General features: G+C 37.9%; 1 protein-coding gene across 2 annotated transcripts in view; it reads right to left on the minus strand.

Moving 5' to 3' along the window:
* The window catches only part of ATAD2 (ATPase family AAA domain containing 2), a 54,929-nt gene that overhangs the window by 15,130 nt on the left and 17,191 nt on the right, over nt 1-22,608 (minus strand). For both annotated transcript variants that reach the window (XM_079796263.1, XM_079796262.1), the window contains exons 9-16: nt 16,219-16,326; nt 15,376-15,484; nt 15,010-15,125; nt 12,014-12,188; nt 11,069-11,157; nt 2,764-2,923; nt 1,097-1,187; nt 170-484 (exon numbers count right to left, since the gene is read on the minus strand). In XM_079796263.1, coding sequence (XP_079652389.1) covers nt 170-484; nt 1,097-1,187; nt 2,764-2,923; nt 11,069-11,157; nt 12,014-12,188; nt 15,010-15,125; nt 15,376-15,484; nt 16,219-16,326 — 1,163 coding nt within the window. The remainder of the gene's footprint in view (nt 1-169; nt 485-1,096; nt 1,188-2,763; nt 2,924-11,068; nt 11,158-12,013; nt 12,189-15,009; nt 15,126-15,375; nt 15,485-16,218; nt 16,327-22,608) is intronic.

Consider the following 22,608-nt stretch of genomic DNA (forward strand, 5'->3'; position numbering starts at 1 on the left):
GAGGACCTGCTGTAAATATAAAAATGCATTCCAAACTTAAAATATCCAAGCAAAGCATGACCAAGTTCCTTTCAAGATGTTGTGTATAAAGAAACATTTCTGAGATGTATAAAACATTTAGCTTTATGATTATGAAAATTAACTTTAAATAACCGATCAAATTTCATACCGGAGTCTAGTGCTTTATTTGTTCTGATTTCCGCATGTGGAAATACTCTCTGAAGGGCTTCTAAGATCCTGTGAACAGTACTTTGCAGGAGTGGTTTCACAATGGTGGACAGTGCCTGCCCAGGTGATGTCACAGCTCTTTGGGAGGCTGGTATCATCTTTTGCATAGCTACCTCAAAATCTTTAGCTGAGATAGTAATCGAAGAGAGATCCAACTGTAGTTTCTCACTAGTGTTATAGATCTGTGGGTAGCGTCGACGCAGAGCACATAAAGCAGCCTCAGAGCATATTGACTTAATATCTGCACCACAGTATCCTACCCAAGGCAAAAAAAAAAAGAGGAAAAAAAGGAATAGTAAACTACATCCTATTAGCATAACGATGGTTAAAATTAAAAATCACCCTAACAACACAGTAGCAAAATATTTAGGAGTAAGAAGGCTAATATGGAGGTGATAACAATCAACAAATCAATTTTGTGAGTGAAATAGGCAAATACTAATATAGCATAGAGGTCAACAGCAACAGTTTTAAAATCACAGACAAGTTTCAAATTCTAGTTTGTCATTTTCTAGATGTGTGGAGAATCATGTATGCTCTGTCAGCCATTTCTACATTTGTAAAATGGGGATAATGTTACCTACTTTATAGGACTGATGTGAGAATCACCTGAAATATATGTAGAATGCTCAACAGGATGACTAGAAAACTGTAAACAGCAAAAGATACCTATTATTATCTACTTTGCTCTCAAAATCCCCAACAGCTAATTTGTCAAATATCTCTATTTCATATCCGGAACTTTGTAGGAAGGGAACAATAGAGATGAGAAACAAATATAAGCTTGTATTTCTTTAACTATAACATTGTAAGACTATATATCTTTGAAAAGCATGTATTTCTTTTAATGCTTAAAAGCAATGTTTACCAACACAGTTTTCTGCTAGTTCTTCTAGAAATATGTCCAGTGGTTTAGGATTCCAATCCCTGGTGTGTATCTTTAGAATTTCTTTTCGAGCCTACAAATAAAAACAATTTTTTACATCTATAATAAAGTAAGTGATATTCAGATTAGAATTTCACTTTAAAATACTTTTAATTATCTAAAATGTTAAAGATATCACTCTATACTAATAAAAGAGTAATATGCTAATTAGACCGGATAGACAGGACATCCTTATAGACAAAGCCATGGTGGCGGGGACTGAGGCAGAGGCAGTTAGGGGCGATGAGGCAGGCAGGCAGGCAGGCAGAGGGGTTAGTGGCGATCAGGCAGGGAGGCAGGCAGCAGGGAGGCAGGCAGGCAGGCAGGCAGGGGAGCGGTTAGGAGCCAAAGGTTCTGGATTGCAAGGGGTGTGTCTGATTGCAGTCGGACATCCCCCAAGGGGATCCGGATTGGAGAGGGCGCAGGCCAGGCTGAGGGACCCTCCCCCAATGCACAAATTTTGTGCACCGGGCATCTAGTACCTAACCAAAAATATGAAATAGTAAAAAAAAAAAAAAGTATTTGTTCAAGTTTAAGAACTTTATATTAAACACATTTACATTTATAGCACTCAAGTTCCATTCATATAAATGTGAATGAGAGAAAGTAAATAACTAATGAACTATTGTTCATTCTGGTACATATTAAGAACTGTTAGCCCAGCCAACATGGCTCAGTGGTTGAGCGTTGACCTAGGAACCAGGTCACGGTTTGAATCCCGGTCAGAGCACATGCCCGGGTTGCAGGCTCGATCCCCAGGAGGGGGGGCATGCAGGAAGGGCTGATCCATGATTTGCTTTCATCATTGATGTGTCCCTCTCTCTCCCTCTCCCTTCCTCTCTGAAATCCCATATATATATATATATATACATATATATATACATATATATATATATATACATATATATATACATATATATATATATATATATATAATTGTTTTTTTAAGAGTGCTGACAGCTCTGCCATATTTTCTGCTTGGTTTTCAAAAGATTAAGTGGTGTGCTGTTGTTTTTTGATTTTTTACAGAGAGGAAGGGAGAGGGATAGAGAGCCAGAAACATTGATGAGAGAGAGAGACATCGATCAGCTGCCTCCTGCACACCTCCCACTGGGGATGTGCCCGCAACCAAGGTACATGCCCTTGATCAGAATCGAACCTGGGACCTTTCAATCTGCAGGTCGACGCTCTATCCACTGAGTCAAACCAGTTAGGGCAAGATTAAGTGGCTTTAAAATAACATGGAGGTACCCATGAAAAAGCCAAGGATAATACATTGGCTAAGGATTGACTGTCCATTTGGCCATATGTTCTGAAGCAAAACAAAGTTGTATGATTAAATTCAAAGGCTGTGTTCAAATTGAAAGAATTTTAAGAGTATTTTTAAGGAGGCATTATTTAAAAAAAGAAATAATAAATTATCTGACTTATTTTCTTTAAATAGAGTAATATTCTCTAAAAATACACACATACATATTTGGGTGTTAATCATAGAACTTTGCTTCAGAACATACAAAACTCAACCTTCAAATTTTCACTGTACTAAGATTTGTTCATGATAAGGGTGACATATTTTGTCAAAATTTGAGTGATGTTACTTAAATTCTTACATCTTTATCAGGTAAGCTGAAAAGAAATTCTCTGTCAAATCGACCAGGCCTTCGTAAAGCAGGATCAATAGAATCCAATCTGTTGGTAGCACCAATGACCACAATTTCTCCTCTGCTGTCCAATCCATCCATAAGAGCTAGCAGGGTGGAAACAATTGAACTAAATTTAAAAATAAGAGAGAAGAGATTAATCGATTGGAAGTGGAATATATCACTTCTTTTGATAAGAGGTTAATACATTAAGCATGAATGAATTTTCTTAAGAGTATCCCACTACTTTCAATAGATTTTCAAAATGTCTGTAAAACAGCATACTAAATAATATGTACAGATTAAAATAAATAGAAGACATAGATGGTTTTTAGAATGGATCCTGAAAGCTATTTCATAAAACATCATTTTTCAAAGGAACCTGAATTCGCAAACAAAACATAAAAAAATACTAGTAAGTACCATACAGATAAACAGTATCTAAAATTGTAAAATGTTCCATTGCATACAGATCATCAAAGAACCCCCAAATAAAATAGAATACATATAAAGCATAAAATAGAATATAAATAAAGCATAGAATTTTAATTACTTTAAATATTTTATTGTGGAGAGAGATCAGTAAAATAATTTCCACATCTTCATCACCTAGTTTCAACCAACAATATTCCTTTTCTATGTCTTTACCTGATAGCTTTAAAAATCAAAACCTCAGGCAGATAATTTAATATAAATATATCATGTATGCATTTCTAAGATAAGGACTTTAAACACTCCCATGATACTATGACATCAATGTAAATAATAGTAACTCCTTGATATGACCTAATACTAGTACCAAATCACCCCTAATTTATTCATTTGTTCAATCAAGATCCATACTCTGCACTTGGCCATACAACCCTCAAATCCATACCAGTTCCCATCACATTCCCTCCCTTTTTTTTTCCTTCATCCATGCCATTTATTTGAAGAAACTGGGTCATTTGTCTTAAAGAATATTCTTCCCACATTGTGAACTGGGTTGATAAGCTTCCTGATGGGGTCAACGCAACTTGTCTTTTATCATTTATGAATCCTATAAACTTGTAGTTAGATCTAGAAGCTTAATAGATGCAGGTTAAATTACTTGGAATAGCACATTTCATAGGAATATACCATGTGTTTTCAACTGTATACCTCAAGGGGTACATAATACTAGTTTCTCATTTAAGATCAGTGGGTTGAGTTTTTAAGTGAGGTATTGTCAGCTTACTCTACTTATCATAAATTTCACTATGAACCTTTATACCTTACTGTTTAGCAGCCACTGGTAATTACTTACTGCTTAGATCAGTATTTCTCAACCTTGGCACAAGTGACATTTTGGGTCAGAGAATTCTTTGTGGTGGAGAGCTGTCCTGTGCATTCTAGGATGCAACAGCATTCCTGGTCTTCACCTACTAGATACCACGTGCTCCCCTCCCCACACCACAAGTGTGAAAATCAAAACTGTCTGCAGACATTTGTCCTCTGGGGGACAAAGTCACCTCCAGTTGAAAACTACAGGTAGAGACTCACTTTTACATAAAGGGCTGCAAAATGCTGATTTTTCTAACTCAGTAATTTCCTTTGCTTTTATTAACTGTGATTTTCCTATAAAGAAGAACATTAATTCATCTATTATGAAATTATCCTGATTCATGGCCTGAATCATAGTTATAGAACAGGAAAAAGAAATGCTTGATTCATTCTCTTTATTCAATTTTCAGAGTAATGAGTCACTGTCTTAGCAACCTCAGAAAACCCAATTAGATTTTTTAAAAAAGATCATTATAAACTGACTTTTTAATGTACTTGATGCATTTCAATCTATTGTAGTCATTATTATTTTTTATATTCAAATCGTCCCATCTTTGTCCAATGAAAACTCCTTCAAAATTGACTCCTATTTCATTCTGATATGAACCTAATAGTCTTCGATTGCTTCCTTGCTTCCAGGCATGACGAGATGTTGCAGGCTTGTCTTATTTCCTGCCTCAGTTCTGCAATCTATCATCTCTCCTAATAGTGCTAGTATTTAGAGCCCATAATCTGTGTGCTAGGGGTACAATTGCTACTGAATTGTGATTGCTTCTAGACCTTTTTAGTGTCCAGAGCTAGTAATTATTTTTTTCTTTAAAAAAATTCATCATGAAATCATAATGATATATATTTTTAAAACATAACCAAGGAGATAAAAGACTTATACTCGGAAAACTATAGAACACTGAAAAAACAGATAGAAGAAGATATAAACAAGTGAAAGAATATACTGTGTTCATGGGTTGGTAGAATTAACATAATTAACATGTCCATACTACCCCAAACAATCTATAGATTCAGTGCAGTCCCTATTAAAATACCAATGGTATATTTCACAGATCTAAAACAAATATTCCAAAAACTTATATGGAACCAAAAAAGACCCTGAATAGCTGCAGCCATCTTGAGAAAGAAGAACAAAGTTGGAGGGATCACAATACCAGATATCAAACTATACTACAAAGCCACTATAATTAAAACAGCCTGGTACTTGCACAAGAACAGGCATATAGATCAATGAAACAGAACAGAGAACCCAGAAATTGACCCAAGCCATTATGCTCAATTAATATTTGACAAAGGAGGCAAGAACATACAATGGAGTAAAGATAGTCTCCTCAATAAATGGTGTTGGGATAATTGGACAGGTACATGCAAAAAATGAAACTAGACCACCAACTTACACCATACACAAGAATAAACTGGATAAAATATTTAAATATAAGTTGTGAAACTATAAAAATCCTAGAAGAAAATGTAGGCAGCAAAATATCAGACATCAAAAAAAAAAAAAAAAAAAAAAAAGAGAAGAAGAAAAAAGAAAAAGAAAATATCAGACATCAGCCTGGCTGGTGTGGCTCAGTAGTTAAGCATCGACCTGTGAACTAGGTCACGGTTCAATTCCCGGTCAGGGTACATGCCCTGGGTTGCTGGCTCAATCCCCAGTATGGAGCAGGCAGGAGGCAGCCGGTCAGTGATTCTCTCTCATCATTGATGTTTCTATCTCTCCCTCTCCCTTCCTCTCTGAAATCAAGAAAAATATAATTTTTTAAAAATTGTGCTTTCTCTCTTCAGGGGGTGTGTTTGTGCCATTCCCTCCCCCTTTTCCTTCCCCCACAGGCACATTTCCCCTAACCTCTAAGGGACCTCGTGATATGTTTGCTATGGTCAATAAATTATTGTTTGCTTTTCTAAAAAAAAGAAAAAAATTAAAAAATATATATCAGGTATCTCACATAGCAGAATTTTCACTGATACAACACGTAGGGCAAGAGAAATAAAGGAAAAAGTAAACAAATGGGACTACATCAAACTGAAAACATCTGCACTGCAAAAGAAACCAGCATCAACATGAAAAGGGAACACACTGTATGGGAGAACATGTCTGCCAATGATACATCTGATAAGGGGTTAATTTTCAAAATATATAAAGTACTCATACAGCTCACCAAAAGGAAGACAAATAATCCAATTAAAAAGTGGGCAAAGGACCTAAATAGACACTTTTCCAAAGAGGACATACAAATGGCCGAGAGACATGAAAAATGCTCCAAGTCACTAATCATCAGAGAGATGCAAATTAAAACCACCACCATGGAAAACAGTGTGGGGTTTCCTCAGAAAATCAAAAATGGAACTGCCATTTGACCCAGTGAATCCACTTCTAGGAGTATATCCTAAGCCTGAAATACCAGTCAGAAATATGTTCATAGCAGTGTTATTTACAACTAGAGGCGCGATGCACGAAATTCATGCAAGCGTAGGCCCTCGCAGCCCTGACTGCCTCACGCCCCCCCCCACTGGTCGTTCTGGAAGGTCATTCCGGAAGGTTGTTCCACCTTCCAGTCTAATTAGCATATTAGCTCTTTATTATATAGGATACTAGAGGCCCGGTGCACGAAATTCGTGCACGGGGGGGGGGGTCCCTCAGCCCAGCCTGCACCCTCTCCAATCTGGGACCCCTCGAGGGATGTCCGACTGCCCGTTTAGGCCCGATCCTGGATCAGGCCTAAACGGGCAGTCGGACATCCCTCTCACAATCCAGGACTGCTGGATCCCAACTGCTCACCTGCCTGCCTTCCTGATTGCCCCTAACTGCTTCTGCCTGCCAGCCTGATCACCCCCTAACCATTTCCCTGCCAGCCTGACTGATGCTAACTGCTCCCCTGCCAGCCTGTTTGCCCCTAACTGCCCTCCCCTGTAGGCCTGGTCACCCCTAACTGCCCTCCCCTGCAGGCCTGGTCACCCCTAACTGCCCTCCCCTGCAGGCCTGGTCCCCCCCAACTGCCCTTTCCTGCAGGCCCGGTCGCCCCCAACTTTCCTCCTCTGCCGGCCTGGTTACCCCTAACTGCCCTCCCCTGCAGGCTTGATCGCCCCCAACTGCCCTCCCTTGCAGGCCTGGTCCCTCCCAACTGCCTTCCCCAGCTGGCCATCTTGTGGTGGCCATCTTGTGTCCACAGGGGGGTAGCCATCTTTGACTACATGGGGGCAGCCATCTTGTGTGTTGGAGTGATGGTCAATTTGCATATTACTCTTTTACTAGATAGGATTATATAGGATAGCTAAGATCTGGAAACAGCCCACATGCTCATAATATTTTTAATTCACAGTAAAGATTTTAATTGAACTTACTTTATATTTGTATCCTCTTTTTTCTTAGGCTAAAATCTTATTTTCTAATGCATCGATATAATTACTTATACATCAAATTTCTTGTTAAGTTTATTCTACATATAAAAAGTCATATATAAAAAGTTTGTATGATTACTGGTAGGACATATACAGACAACTCTTTTTACCATAGTACTTGACATTTTCATTTACTACTCAGAGCAACAAATGAAATTGTATAGCATCAAGTCAAAGAAGGCAACCAGAATATAGTAAATATTGTCAAGTATTAGAAGAGTCAAAACCTACCTATTACATTATTTCTTGTTCCTCTTTTATATCATTTACAATAAAGAACAATACTAGCATACATGAAGGCATGCAAACATTTGCTTTAGGGTATCCCAAACTAATTAAGCAATTACAGATAATTAACGAGCTCATTTTATTTTTTAAAATATATTTTTATTGATTTCAGAGAGGAAAGGAGAGCTAGAGAGAGACAGAAACATCAATGATGAGAGAGAATTATTGATTGGCTGCCCTCCTGCATGCCCCCCACTGGGGATCAAGCCCGAAACCAAGGTATATGCCCTTGACCAGAATTGAACCCAGGACCCTTCAGTCCGCAGACTGATACTCTACCCACTGAGCCAAACCAGCTAGGGCTACAAGCTCATTTAAAAAGAAGTTCTGAAAAACTGAAAACGAACTGGGACTTGAGGCAGTGGCACTAAGGAAAAGTACTCCCTTGAGTAAACAGTTTACCACAAGGGATATTCAATTTTCCCATCCTGAAAATGAGGAAGTTGTGCTAGTATTAGAATATTAAAGTAGTAGTCATGCTAGGACATATTTTATTTGGCTCAGGCAGTGTCTTAAAAGAATCTCAATTGGTTGGCAATATTTAAAAGATATTTATAAATTTGAATATAAAATTTAAGAAAGAGAAAACTTATTTTTCAAGTCTGGGTCAACTTCTGCACTTCAGGAGGTTGGAGATAAAAACAACTGGTTATGCTCTTATGACTGAACACTCAGCCACATTCCACATCACAGCCCCACACTTACCATTGGTTTGCCTCACTCATCTCATTTGCCTTATGCCTTACTTCAGTGGCCAGAGTGAATTTAAGTTTGTAACCAAGATTTAAAAAAACAACATTACAAATAGTATTTTTTACTTATCACCATTAAAAGTCTGAATTTCAAACAGATTCTTGGACTGGCAGCTCATATCCATTAGCTCATTTAACTTTCACACCTGTCTCATCCCCAATAGCTTTTCCAGTACTACGACCTTCAAAGCTCTGAGTTTTCCCAATTTGAACTTGGACTTCTTCAGCATTTGACTTTTCTAACAAAAACATTGTGGAGCGCCGAAACCGGTTTGGCTCAGTGGATAGAGCGTCGGTCTGCGGACTGAAAGGTCCCAGGTTCGATTCCGGTCAAGGGCATGTACATTGGTTGCGGGCACATCCCCAGTAGGGGGTGTGCAGGAGGCAGCTGGTCGATGTTTCTCTCTCATCGATGTTTCTAGCTCTCTATCCCTCTCCCTTTCTCTCTGTAAAAAATCAATAAAATATATTTTTTTAAAAAACACATTGTGGAGCAGATAAGTAGATTGGCAAGCCTTTTCTATGTCTTTTCCAATGCTATCTGGGATCAATGTATTGACCATTTCCTTTCGAATAATTTGTCTGCACCTCTCGGGTCATGATTTCCATTATCTTCTCCCGGATCCCGCAGACCTATTGATGCCAAGCATAAGGTCTTCCAAATTTGATGGTTGTATTTTTTTAGTAAAACCAGCATAGAATAGATGAAGCAAATAACCATTGCTAATCTTGACAACATGAGCTTTAATTATGGTCTGCCATTTTTTGACCATGGAGCACATTTTGTCACAGGTAAGATACATGCCATGGAAATTAGGCAGTTTTTGCCCTGAATGTCCTCAGTAATTAGCTTGAGTTTTCTTTTTCTTTTAGTTAATCCTCTCCAGTGGATATTTTTCCATTGATTTTTAGAGAGAGTGGGAGAGGAAGAGACAGAGAGAAACATCAATGTGGAAGACACATGGATTGGTTGCCTCCTGCATGCACCCCGACCGGGGCAACCAAGATACGTGCTCTTGATCGGAATCAAACCCAGGACCCTTCAGTCCCAAGGGTCAAACCGGCCAGAGCTTGCTTGAGTTTTCTAAATGCAATCTCATCACTCTGCAGATCAGCTAGGTTCACTTTAAAAACATGACTCCCTGCCCTGGCCTGTTTGGTTCAGTGGATAGAGCAGCGTCCTGCGGACTGAAGGGTCCAGGGTTCAATTCCAGTCAAGGGCATGTACCTTGGTTGTGGGGCTCGATCTCCAGTGGGGGTGTGTGCAGGAGGCAGCTGATTGATGTTTCTCTCTCATAGATGTTTCTAACTCTCTATCCCTCTCCCTTCCTCTCTAAAAAAAATCAATAAAATATATATTTTATAAAAAAATAAATAAAAACATGACCCCTGAGACCATCAGATGGGATTTTGGTTCCTTGAATTCTCATGACGTGTTTTTCCATTATTACTTACTAGAGACCCGGTGCACAAAATTCATGCATTGAGGTGTGTGTGTGTGGGGGGGTCCCTCAGCCCGGCCTGCACCCTCTCCAATCTGGGACCCCTCGGGGGATGTCTGACTGCCTCTCACAATCCAGGACCGCTGGCTCCTAACCGCTCACCTGCCTGCCTGCCTGCCTGATTGCCCCTAACCCCCCTGCCTGCCTGCCTGATCACCCCTAACCACCTCTGCCTGCCTGCCTGATCGCCCCTTACTGCTCCACCAGCCTGATCGCCCCTAATTGCTCCCTTGCTGGCCTGATCGCCCCTAACCGCCTCTGCCTCACCCCGCACCAGGGATCCAGGATTCCCTCCTCCAGCTGGTCGCAGGCACTGGAGACCCAGGCTTCCCTCCCTCTTGCTGGCCGCAGGCACCCAGGACCCGGCCAGCTTTGTATGGGCCGGCTGCAGCCGCAGGCGCCCGGGACCACAGGGCGGGTGGCTTGTCCCTCTCCTGGGCCGCAGGCGCAGCCTCTGGCACCCGGGACCCTGGGTTATGCAGCTTGTCCCCTCCCGGGCTGGTCCCCATTCCTCCCTCGCAAGCTCATTTGTGCCTGGCTGGTCCCTATTCCTTTCTCCCCAACGTTGAATGTCTGAGCCATTACTGTGTGACGGCATGAGGGCGTGACAACCACTTGCATTATTAGCTCTTTATTATATAGGATGTTGAACATAGCTGGCAGTTTTACAGCATATCAGTCTTTCTTAGAAAATAGGTCAATCACTTTCTTCTTGGCTCCCTTTTTGCCTCCTCCTATAAGACATTTGTTTTTGCTGACAACCATGGTGTCACTCAGAGAGCCAAAATGTGTAACCAAAAATTTAATACTGTGCTTGAGAATACCCTGCCATCCAGAACAGGTTCGCCTTTCCTTTTTCCACTCTATAGTATATTGGGATTTTAATACCCAAAAAAAAGGGAAACCACTGGTTTGTAAAGTTTCTTTCACCATTTAACTAATCATTATATTGCTCATATAATACCAATACAGCTCAGAATACAGGGAAAAAGGCAGAAGTGTCATCAAGCAAGTTTTTACCTGTGAATTTGATCTTGCCTGCTTGATCGTACGGGAGCCAGACCATCAATTTCATCAAAGAAAATAATGGATGGGCGCATCTGGTAAGCCTAGAAAGGAGGTCCAATGGTTGCATGTTATCATGAAAAACTTCAAATATTAGACTTAATATAAACCATTTTAATCCATTTCATTAAAACTTGCTTACAAAATTTATAAGTTATAAATCTAAATGTAAATTCAAGAACTACGTTTTAAGGGTTCAGACTAAATTATAACATATAGTTTAATTTTATTAGCATTTCAACTGGAAATATTCAAAACATACTTTACTGGTTATATAACTTAGATTTCGTATAGCTATAGTTATTGGGACATATAAAAAATCTATAAAAGACCAATTGTCAAAACAAGATAAAGAATAGAAAAGTGATACAACCTCCCTTCCTATTTGGATGGGAAAATAATTAGCACGATGCCATAGTTTAAAAAAGATATAACTCAGTAAAGTTAAAACAAAAATTCTCAATGAGTTCCATAAAGAGATTTAAAAGCATCTGCAACAATATGCCTTAGTAGATCAGAATGTATTATCTCACAATGTGTTGTCAATACAATCTGGCATATAAAATTAAAGCCAGTCTAGGGATGAACTAATCTTCTATTAAGATATAGCTTACTACTGTTGTCTCCCTAAGTATGAAACTACCGCTCTCTTTCTAGGTTCTAAGACTCCAAAGAACTTAGATACAATCATTCCTTTCTCTTCTTACTATAAAACTATTCCTTATAGGTCAGTGTTATCTTGACACACAAAGAAAAATAATCTAGGAAAATTATATATTTGGAGTAAGTCTTCTGAATTTTTGCTCTATGAAAAGGAATTAAATGCAAGATTTATCTAATCCTTACATACTTTCACCTACATTGATTGAAAATCTATATAGGTAAGTTTTAATATCATACCTGATCAAATAGCAATCGTAGCTGTCTTTCAGACTCTCCTACCCATTTACTTAGACAATCAGCACCTTTTCTCATGAAAAATGCTACTCTTTTATCCCCTTGACTGCACTCATTGGCAAGTGCTCTAGCAACCAGAGTTTTTCCGGTTCCAGGTGGACCATAAAACAAACAACCTCTGTAAAAGAATAAGTATTATTTTATTATTACTACATCAAAAAATAAGACTATTTAGACAAAATTACAAACCAATTTCATGAGTGTACTTGATTAGTGAATAAAAAAGTAAATGAGCCCTAGCCAGTTTGGCTCAGTGGGTGGAGCGTCGGCCTGCGGACTGAAGGGTCCCAGGTTTGATTCCAGTCAAGGGCACATGCACAATTGCGGGCTCGTTCCCCAGTAGGGGGAGTGCAGGAGGCAGCCGATAAATGATTCTCTCTCATCATTGATGTTTCTATCACTCTCCCTCTCCCTTCCAATTTAAAATAAATAAAAACATATTTTTTTAAAAAAGTAAATGAGACAATTGAAATATTTCAATTCACAGAGCACAACTTAAAACCTTGGAATTAATATTGATACTACAAAATTAATACTGAAACTAAATAAAACCCTTTATTTAAAACATATCTTCTTTTAATTGAGTCTTGGTCTTTCGGCTAAGATGAAGTATAAAACATATTTTCTTTTATTCATTCATTGTGCTCATCATATTACCTTTCCTTGCATAAAAGTTACACTTAAAAAGACTTCATAGTTTATAATCTTTGGCTTCAGTCTCAGTAACATAACACTAAAAGTTTTGTTAAAAAACATATTGGAACTAAATAGGAAAGGAAGATAAGAGAGAACTTAAATAACAGTGGTTGGGTGGTAGGGACTAAGTGTAAATAATTTAAAATAATTTTTGTGACACCACTGCCATAGGGTAACCTACTGTTTTGTTTTGTTTTTCACGAAGTTCCAAAGTTATTTGTTGCTCTTAGGATAGAATTCTGTTAAAATGAACTTTACTCATAATTCTTTTTAAAAAAAACATATTTTTTAAATTGATTTGAGAGAGGAAGGGAGAAGGAGAGAGAAACATCAATGATGAGAGAGAATCATTGATCAGCTGCCTCCTATACGCCTCCTACTGGGGATCGAACCAGCAACTGGACAGGTGGCCCTGACAGGGAATTGAACTGTGACCTCCTGGTTCAGAGGTTGATGCTCAACCACTGAGCCACACCAGTCAGGCTCATAATTCTTAATAGAAATACATGTCATAAATTAAAGTCTATCAAACTAATATGAAATAATCAGTTTTGGATCATCAAATAACTACCCTTGAAAAGAAACACTTAAAGGAAAATCCCAGAAAAACAGAAATGACAAAATAAGAATGGCAGGGGAAAAGTCACAAGTGACAGATGAAATCTACTAAAAATTAATAAAATATAAAAGAAAAGACAATAAGATAGGGGCAATCAAGTAGAGATGTAAAGAACAAAGCACATGGTAAGAAAACAACTAAACAAACAAATGGAAAAAACAACAGTGATTCCAAAGTACAAAAACCAAGGTAGGTACAGATTTTAAAAACATATCTATTGAGCCCAGCTGGCGAGGCTCAGTGGTTGAGCATTGACCTATGAACCAGGAGGTCACAGTGTGATTCCTAGTCAGGGCACATGCCGGGTTTTGGGCTTGATCCCTATGAGGGGCTTGAAGGAGCCAGCAGATCAATGATTCTCTCTCATCATTGATGTTTCTCTCTCTCTCTCCCCCTTCCTCTCTGAAATCAATAAAAATATATTAAAAAAATAAAAATGTATCTATTGAGCCAACAATCTAATTTGTGAGACTATATCTTAAAGAAAGAATTAAGGATTCACACAAAGAGGAAGCAATGAGATGTTCATCATATTGACATTATGATAATGAAAAGTTAGGAAAAAACTACACAGTTAGCAACAGCAAAAGCAGATAAAATGTGACACAACCACATAATGGAATATTACTTAGTTATTAAAATACAAAGAGAACGTATATGAAAACAAGTTTACACAATCATATATTTGATTTCTATGGGAGTAAATACATGTTGTAAAGGTAAAATAAAGAGGAAACAATTCAGGGAGTTTGTTCTTCCTTTTTAAGTTCACTAAAATACTTAAACTAGATAGTTCCAATACTTCCTGTAAGAAATGCTATTACTTAATATCTGATTAAAAATTTTTTATGATGGAGTAATATTCCTGAAAAATAAATTTAAAGACAAAAACTGAATTCACCAATGTTTTAACTGATCGTTTTATAGTATACAACTTTTACAATGCAAAAGGAAAAAAGCTTACTAATTTTAAAAGTTTACTTAAATTAATTTTCCATGGAGGTGGGAAGTGAAATGGAGAATAGAGAAGTGCGTTACTACCTTTCTTTCTTCTTTTTTTAATACATTTGTATTGATTTTTTATAGAGGAAGGGAGAGGGATAGAGAGTTAGAAACATCGATGAGAGAGAAACATCAATCAGCTGCCTCCTGCACACCCCCTACTGGGGATGTGCCCACAACCAAGGTACATGCCCTTGACCTGAATCGAACCTGGGACCCTTCAGACCACAGGTTGATGCTCTATCCACTGAGCAAAACCGGTTAGGGCACTACCTTTCTTTAAAGACTTATAGCACAATTTAATTTTTAAAACTATGTACATGTATTACTATGATACAAATTTAAACTAAATTTTAAAAATGAGAAAAAAGTATGTATGGAAGCAATTTCACTCAATGTTTGAAAAACCATGGACAATCTTTTTTTCTCCATGGAGAATCAATTTTGAAATCATTTTTTATGCTAAACATTAAGTAAAAATATTCAAAGCACTAAGGACCTTGCAGGAAAAACATATAAATTATTGTAGACCTAAAATATTTCAACAGAGAAGCATTATCTTTCTGGACAACAGTAGCATAATGCAGATTTTTGGCTAAAATAAAATGTATAATTAAATTACCTTGGAGGTTGAATTTTGAATTTTTCAAAGACTTCTGGATAAAGTAATGGAAATACCACCATCTCTTTTAGAGCTGCAATATGATTAGACAGACCACCAACACTATCAAATCGTACCTGGTGATGGAAGGGAAATACAGACATTCTTTGATTTGGAATCAAAGTTAAAATGTCATTCTATTCCTAAACTATACACAACCAACACACAATCAACTGAGTTAACACTAAAACATATCTTAGTTGTGGTTTAAAGATTAAAAAAAAAGTCTGTAAAAATTAAACTTTCTGATAAAAAATACACCTTTAAAACTAAAGTTAAAGAACACTATTATTACAGTTCAAACATACATTTCAGGACAGTACTCACTGAAGAATCGAATTGCATTGGATCAACATCAGCAAGGCTTGCTCCAATTTTAATTCGATCTTTGTAAATTCCTTTTAGTTCATCTTTCCGAAAATTTAGTGGCAGGCACCTATTTTTAAAAAGATGTGAAAAAATACAAACAAAACCATCAACTCACCTTTCTCCCCCAAATGCCATGTTAAAATACAAGCATTTTTCTTAAAAATTTAAAAATAAATTAAATTTCAACTAGAGCAATCTTAAGATTATGTATTTCAGTTTCCTCATTTTCTATATAGGTTGAGAATTTGTTAGAAAATAGTTATATCTGAAGCTTTATTATTAAAGACATATAATCAAATACCAATTTTCAAGAAGCTGCATCACCATAAGGTAATTCATGGTTGAGAATTCAGATTGTATCAATACACATTATAATTATAACTAGAGGCCCGGTGCATGAAATTCGTGCACAGGCACGGGGGGTGAGGGGGCCTCAGAGGATGTCCCTGGGATTGGGCCTAAACCGGCAATTGGACATCCCTTTCACAATCCTGGACCGCTGGCTCATAATCACTCACCTGCCTGCCTGCCTGGTCGCCCCTAACTGCCCCCCTCCCCGCCCCCCGCTGCCGACCTGATCGCCCCATGTGCCCTTGACCAGAATCGAACCCAGGACCCTTTAGTCCACAGGCCAATGCTCTATCCACTGAGCCAAACCAGCTAGGGCTGCATTGTTATTATACATTAATCTGTTGTATAATTTTTTAATCAGTCAAGCTGTTCTTATTCCCAAATTATTCAGTTTTCTCACCATTAAGAAAAAAAAGGTGATAGTTTTAAAAGGCTTCAAATAACATTTACCTGTTGATAGCTCTGTTACGGCTCCTTTTCCTGCGCCTCTCAAAGTGCTGTTCATCTTCAGAAGAGGAAGATGAAGTAGAATCACTACTGTGAATTGCATGCCTTCGCCTGAAGTAAAGAAGAAAACTAAAATCATGATGAAGAATGGCAGGGAAAAAGGCATAAGATGTAAACATCAGAAATACCTAATAATCCAAAATGGTTTATCCTAAAATTAATACATTTGCTGAACCAATGAAGTAAGCTTTGTTGGCTGAATCTTTTGAAGGAAATAAAAGACTTGGATAACTAAGAGGAAAGGGAAAAAAGATAAAAGGCTGTGGTAAGCTGACCGTCAAATGTTCACTAAGACAGCATACGGTCTAGACCAGTGGTCGGCAAACTCCTTAGTCAACAGAGCCAAATATCAACAGTACAACGATTGAAATTTCTTTTGAGAGCCAAATTTTTTAAACTTAAACTTCTTCTAACGCCACTTCTTCAAAATAGACTCGCCCAAACTGTGGTATTTTGTGGAAGAGCCACACTCAAGGGGCCAAACAGCCGAATGTGGCTCGCGAGCCGCAGTTTGCCGACCACGGGTCTAGACAGTTACTCTTAAGTTCTTGGTCTTTATATAAATCAGTTACCCTCAAAGAAAGGTGGGATAAAGAGGGTATTAGAATCTTTGGGACTGTAATTTTAGCAAATTATTTTCAATATTATAGTATATAAAATTTTACATTTGGAAGGGAATTACCTATTTTAAAATGTCAAATAACCTTTGAAGCAGAACATGAGAATTTTTATGCAAACCAGAGGGGATCAAGAAGGGTTAAAAAAATGCTAGGAAACAGGGACAAATAAAATGGCCTTTTATCTACAGTATATCATCAACTGTAAATTCACAACTACCATTTAACCACTGTGTAAATGTAAATGAGTTACCAAACCCATATCTCAATCTTCTCACACAAAAATATTAAAATATAATGAAATTCTTAGCCTGGTTGATAATATTAAATAAGGTCTCAAGTGCTACGAATATTCAAAGAAATTTTAAATCATTTCTACTACTTTGGACAGCTGCAAAAGACCCACAGGGAAAAACCAAACAAAAACAAACAAAAAAAAACACAAAAAAAATCTGGCTGGAAAACCTTTAATTATTCCATTGACTCCAGGTCTAGAGATTTTTCTGAGTCAGAATGCAATCATGGTTAAGTAGGTATTTCCAAAAATATAAAAGGTTCACTATTCTATTGTCTGCATAATGTAGGTCCAAAATCTTGTACCTAAAAAACTCTGAACACAAGCTTTTCTATTATACATTTAGCAAAACATGATCTGGAATGTCATAAAGGCAATTCAGTCTCCATTAGTCCCACTTACTATGATTATTCATATGTTCTGCTATAGAATTAATTAACTCTGACTAAGGAGTGCTGGCCCAGACACCATTGGAGATGTTTATGTTGCATGTTACCTTTGTAAATCCCCTTTCAAAAATCTGAATTGTGAAGCACAAATGGCCCCAATGGTTTTGGAAAAAGGGTTGTGGAAACATAGATATAAGTGAGAAAATAATCCTTCACTGTCCACCTACCCAAACATGTCCAAGAACACCTTTGTGATCAGCCTGAAACTAAAACTATCTATATATATATATAAAATCCTAAGCAACCGTTACAACCAGTTGACTGAACAACCGGTCGACCGGTCGCTATGACACACACTGACCACCAGGAGGCAGACGCTCAACCTGGTGGTCAGTGCGCTCCCACAGCCAACCTCCCGCAGTCCCTCCCTCTGGACTGGGCGAGACAGCCAGTCCGAGGGACCCCACCTGTGCCCAAATTCGTGCACCGGGCCTCCAGTCTAGTATAAGTCTGAAATTTTATATAAAAAACTTACCTATTTTATATCACAACTAGAGGCCTGGTGCACAAAATTCGAGCAAGGGTAGGGTCCCTAGGCCTGGCCGGCAATCAGGGCCAATTGAGCCTTCCGGCTGCCGGCCAGGGCCTCCCTTCCCCGGCTGCCAGCCGCCAGCTGGGGCCTTCCTTCATTCCGTGCCACCCCCTGGTGGTCAGCGCACATCATAGTGAGTGATCGAACTCCTGTGGGGACACTTTGCATATTAGCCTTTTATATATATAAATATTATAAAGAGATTCTAACTTGTAGTCACATAATTGTATGTGAATTCAGTATGCATTCACATATAATTAAGACTAACTTCACAATTTAAAAAAAGGGACGAACATTTACTAAGTGCTTCTTGTACCAAGTGGTTGACATATTATCCTATATAATAAAGAGGTAATATGCAAATTGACCCTCACACCCATGTCATCACAAGATGGCCTGCAGGGGAGGGCAGTTGGGGGTGATTGGGCCGGCAGGGGGGCAGTTAGGTGTCAATCATGCCAGCGAGGGAGTGGTTAGGTGTCAATCATGCTGGCAGGGGAGCAGTTAGGTGTCAATAAGGCTGGCAGTCAGAGTGGTTGGGGCAATCAGGCAGCCAGGCAGGCGAGTGGTTAGGAGCCAGCAGTCCCGAATTGTGAGAGGGATGTCTGATTACTGGTTTAGGCCCCATCCTAAACCAGCAGTTGGACATCCCCCAAGGGGTCCCAGATTGGAGAGGGTGCAGGCTGGGCTGAGGGACACCCCCCCCCAACTGTGCACGAATTTTGTGCACCGGGCCTCTAGTCTCATATCATATATTTTTTTAAAATATATTTTATTGATTTTTTACAGAGAGGAAGAGAGAGGGATAGAGAGTTAGAAACATCGATGAGAGAGAAACATCGATCAGCTGCCTCTTGCACACACCCTACTGGGGATGTGCCCGCAACCAAGGTACATGCCCTTGACCGGAATCGAACCTGGGACCCTTGAGTCCGCAGACCGATGCTCTATCCACTGAGCCAAACTGGTTTCGGCTCATATCATATTAATTAAAACTTTGGAAAAGTACTTATTAGTAGGCTCATTTTACAGTCAGAGCTAATGTGGCTCACAGTTTAAAGAACTTGTTCAAAATATCAGAATTAGTCAATGATGGCGTCAGCATTAAAACTCATGCCTGTCTATTCAAAAAATCCGCATTCTATACACTACTATACTGGTGATTTCCAGTTGTTTATTTCACAAACCAGTAAATTTACAAGCAAACAACAAGACTTTGTGGACTTTCATAAAGTTTTCAACATTTGACTTACAAATCTGAATTATTTTAAAACATTAAAGTATAGTTATAATAACAATCACATGTAGCCCTTAATATGTGCCAGATACTATTTTAAAAGGTTCACATGTATTAAGTCATCTAATTCTCACAATATTCTGAAATAGGTGATATTACCCCCATTGTGTGGATCAAAAAACTGAAGCATAGAGAGGTTAAGTAACTTTCCCAAAGTCACTAATAAGTGGTGGAACTGAGCTGGCAACCTGAGCTGTCATAATCATGGGTCCAGGTTCTTCATAATTATTCTATACTGAAGAAAGGCCATTATTTCAGTTTAAAAAAGATTCTAAACCTACATAATCCATATTTGTGTGTGTGTGCACGTTATTTTTCATTTTATTAAAAACTGTTGAAAAATTTGGCATGGACAAGCACTGTAAACCTAACTAGAGTGCTAGAGTCGCCAGTTGTAGTTCCTTAGCAAGGAAGGAGTACTTTGGAATACTGGTGAAACAATTGTGTTATTATATTATCTTCTTGTTCAGAGGGACTAGGCTTGTTCCAGAAACTGCAGATCAAGCTAAAGAATAATCCTTAGATGACTAGAGGTTGTCAATCATAAGGAAGGAAGAAAATCCTGCTTAAAGGCAGTATTCCTGAAGCTCTGCTATGATAAGTTGCCAAAAGACCCTTGGAAAATCCCGCACTGTGGTTGAAAGCTTTCTTAACCATTTGCTATTATATTAAAAGCAATGTTCAAGTGATTCTTTGGATGTGTGCTTTGTTTCTGTGCCTAAGTAGTTGTAGTAGAACATGAACTATAAACAGAAGCTGGTCTCTTGATTAAAAAATAAAAAGGCTAAGCAAAGTATCATTAAAGTTGTTAGAAAAAAATTGAGATGTTCATACCACCTTGTGAAGGAAGTAAAAAAAAAAAAGGTTTAAAGGGCTACATTCAAAAGGCCAGGTAATTCCAAGTGTTAGAAAGACACGGAGAAACTGGAACTCTGGCTGCTAGGAATGTAAAATGAGGCAGCCATTTGAAAAACAATCTGGCATTTCCTCAAAACATTAAATATAGTTAGCATTTGACCCAGCAATTCCACTTCTAGGTATATGCCCACGAGAAATGAAAACATATCCAAACAAAAAATTGTATACAAATGTTCACAGTAGCATTATTCATAACAGCCAAAAAGTGGAAACAACCCAAATGTTCATCAACTGATAAATGGATAAATAAAATATGGTATATTTATACAACAGAATCTCATTTGGCAATGGAAAGGAATGATGTACTAATACATACCACTACACTAATGAACCTTAAAAGTGTTATAACAAGTGAGAGAAGCTAGTCACAAGAGATTCCACTTATATGAAATACCCAAAATAGGTAAATTTATAATGACAGAAAGTCGACTGGTGGTGACTTAGGGCTGGGGGATAGAAATATTGGGAGTGGGGGGTGATAACTAAAGAGTATAGGCAAGAAAATATTCTAAAATTATTGTGGGCCCTAGTCAGGTAGCTCAGTTGATTAGAGTGTTGTCCCCATATACCAGGTTTGTGGGTTCAACCCCCAATCAGGGAGTATATAAGAAATCAACTAACGAATGCATAAATAAATGGGACAATAAAATCGATGTTTCTCACTATGTCTTTCAAATCAATCAATAAACACTTTTAAAATAAAAAACATTATGAGATTTTAAAAATAAAATAAATTTACTGTGGTAATAGTTGCACAACTCTGTGAGTATATTAAAAGCTATTGAATTGTATACTTTAAATTGGTAAACTATATGTATATGAATTATGTCCCAATAAAGCTGTGATCAAAGAAAAACTGTTTAAAGGGTTATCAAAACCAACACCAAGAAGGTCATCAAGTCACATAATATGACTCTAGGATACATCGTAAATCATAGTTCATACTTTTAATTTAAATGTGCCAGGATCCTCCACTAGTCTGTGACATCCAAGGGCAGGAATCCTGGCTTCATCATTTTTATATCCATAGTACTTGGCACATGGTAGTACTCAAACATTTGTTAAATAATTGGAGGGGGTAAAAAATCCTGCACCCAAGGAGCTATGCAACAATGTGAGACACTTTATATAGAGAAAGAGTAGACTCTGTGAACCAAAAGGGGCAAAAAAAATTCCTACCTGCTACAAGATATACTGTAGGTGGTGATTGTAGAGGTAGTCAGTCAACAAGTATGTTATTTCCAGTATGTCATTTCCAGTAAAGATGAGGGAAGAAATTAAATCTCAAAGTAACTGCCAGCCTCTCACTTCTGCTGAATCAAAGAGAGATCTGTCCCTTGAGTCAGGCAACCAAGAACTGCCTGGGCCTTATGATTGTTGGGGATTCCAGGGAGCAATATGCCTTACTCTCCTTTTCTGAAGATAATTAAATTTCACTATCAAAATATCGGTCTTTAACAAGGAACCTATGAAAAATATCGACAATGTGGCCTCCTTTCAAGTGCAATTTATCTTGATCAGCCAGGCAGGTTGAGTTTGCCTTCTTGGTCTTCTAGTTGTGAGAAAAGGAATGATGATACAAGAAATCTAGAATGTACACTTGTGATTTTGGCACTCTGAAAATTAAAAGACCCAGGGACACAGTTTTATTTTATATTTTCCCTAGAAGACAGGAAATTTGTCAGCACCTACAAAGGTGCTGCCTTCCATGACCAAAACATGATCAGATAGTCTGCTTCTAGGAGGAGACTTTGAAGAACTGTTCAAATAGCGGAATTCTCACAGGACTTCAGTCTTACTTCTGAGCAAATTACTATTAGGAAAAAAGTGCCATTTCCCACACCAGTGTCATTTTTTCTTGCCCTTTTAGTCTTCACTAACAAGCTCTCTCATTCACGAACGACTACAATGTTACTATTATCCAGAAAGTTCTAATAGGTCAGAAAAACTTTTATTACTTAGGAGAAAGAGGAAATAACAAGAATTACCTCTTTGGATTTAAATATGAAAAACAAGCAACAAATGTTGGGATGTGGAAGAAAAAGAAACCCACAAATAATTTAAATAGAGAAAATTAATACTACATATATAAAAGAAAGAAATTTTTACGATTGATCCAGAAAAAGATGGTCAGAGTTATGACAAGTCTAGAAGCAATGTAACTTAGAAGGCTTTTCATCGTAGGAAAATATATTTGTGATAGTATGTGAAGATAAAATTAAACC

The sequence above is a fragment of the Cnephaeus nilssonii genome, assembly GCF_951640355.1.
Source record: "Cnephaeus nilssonii genome assembly, chromosome: 18".
In the NCBI taxonomy this organism is placed as follows: Eukaryota; Metazoa; Chordata; class Mammalia; order Chiroptera; family Vespertilionidae; genus Cnephaeus; species Cnephaeus nilssonii.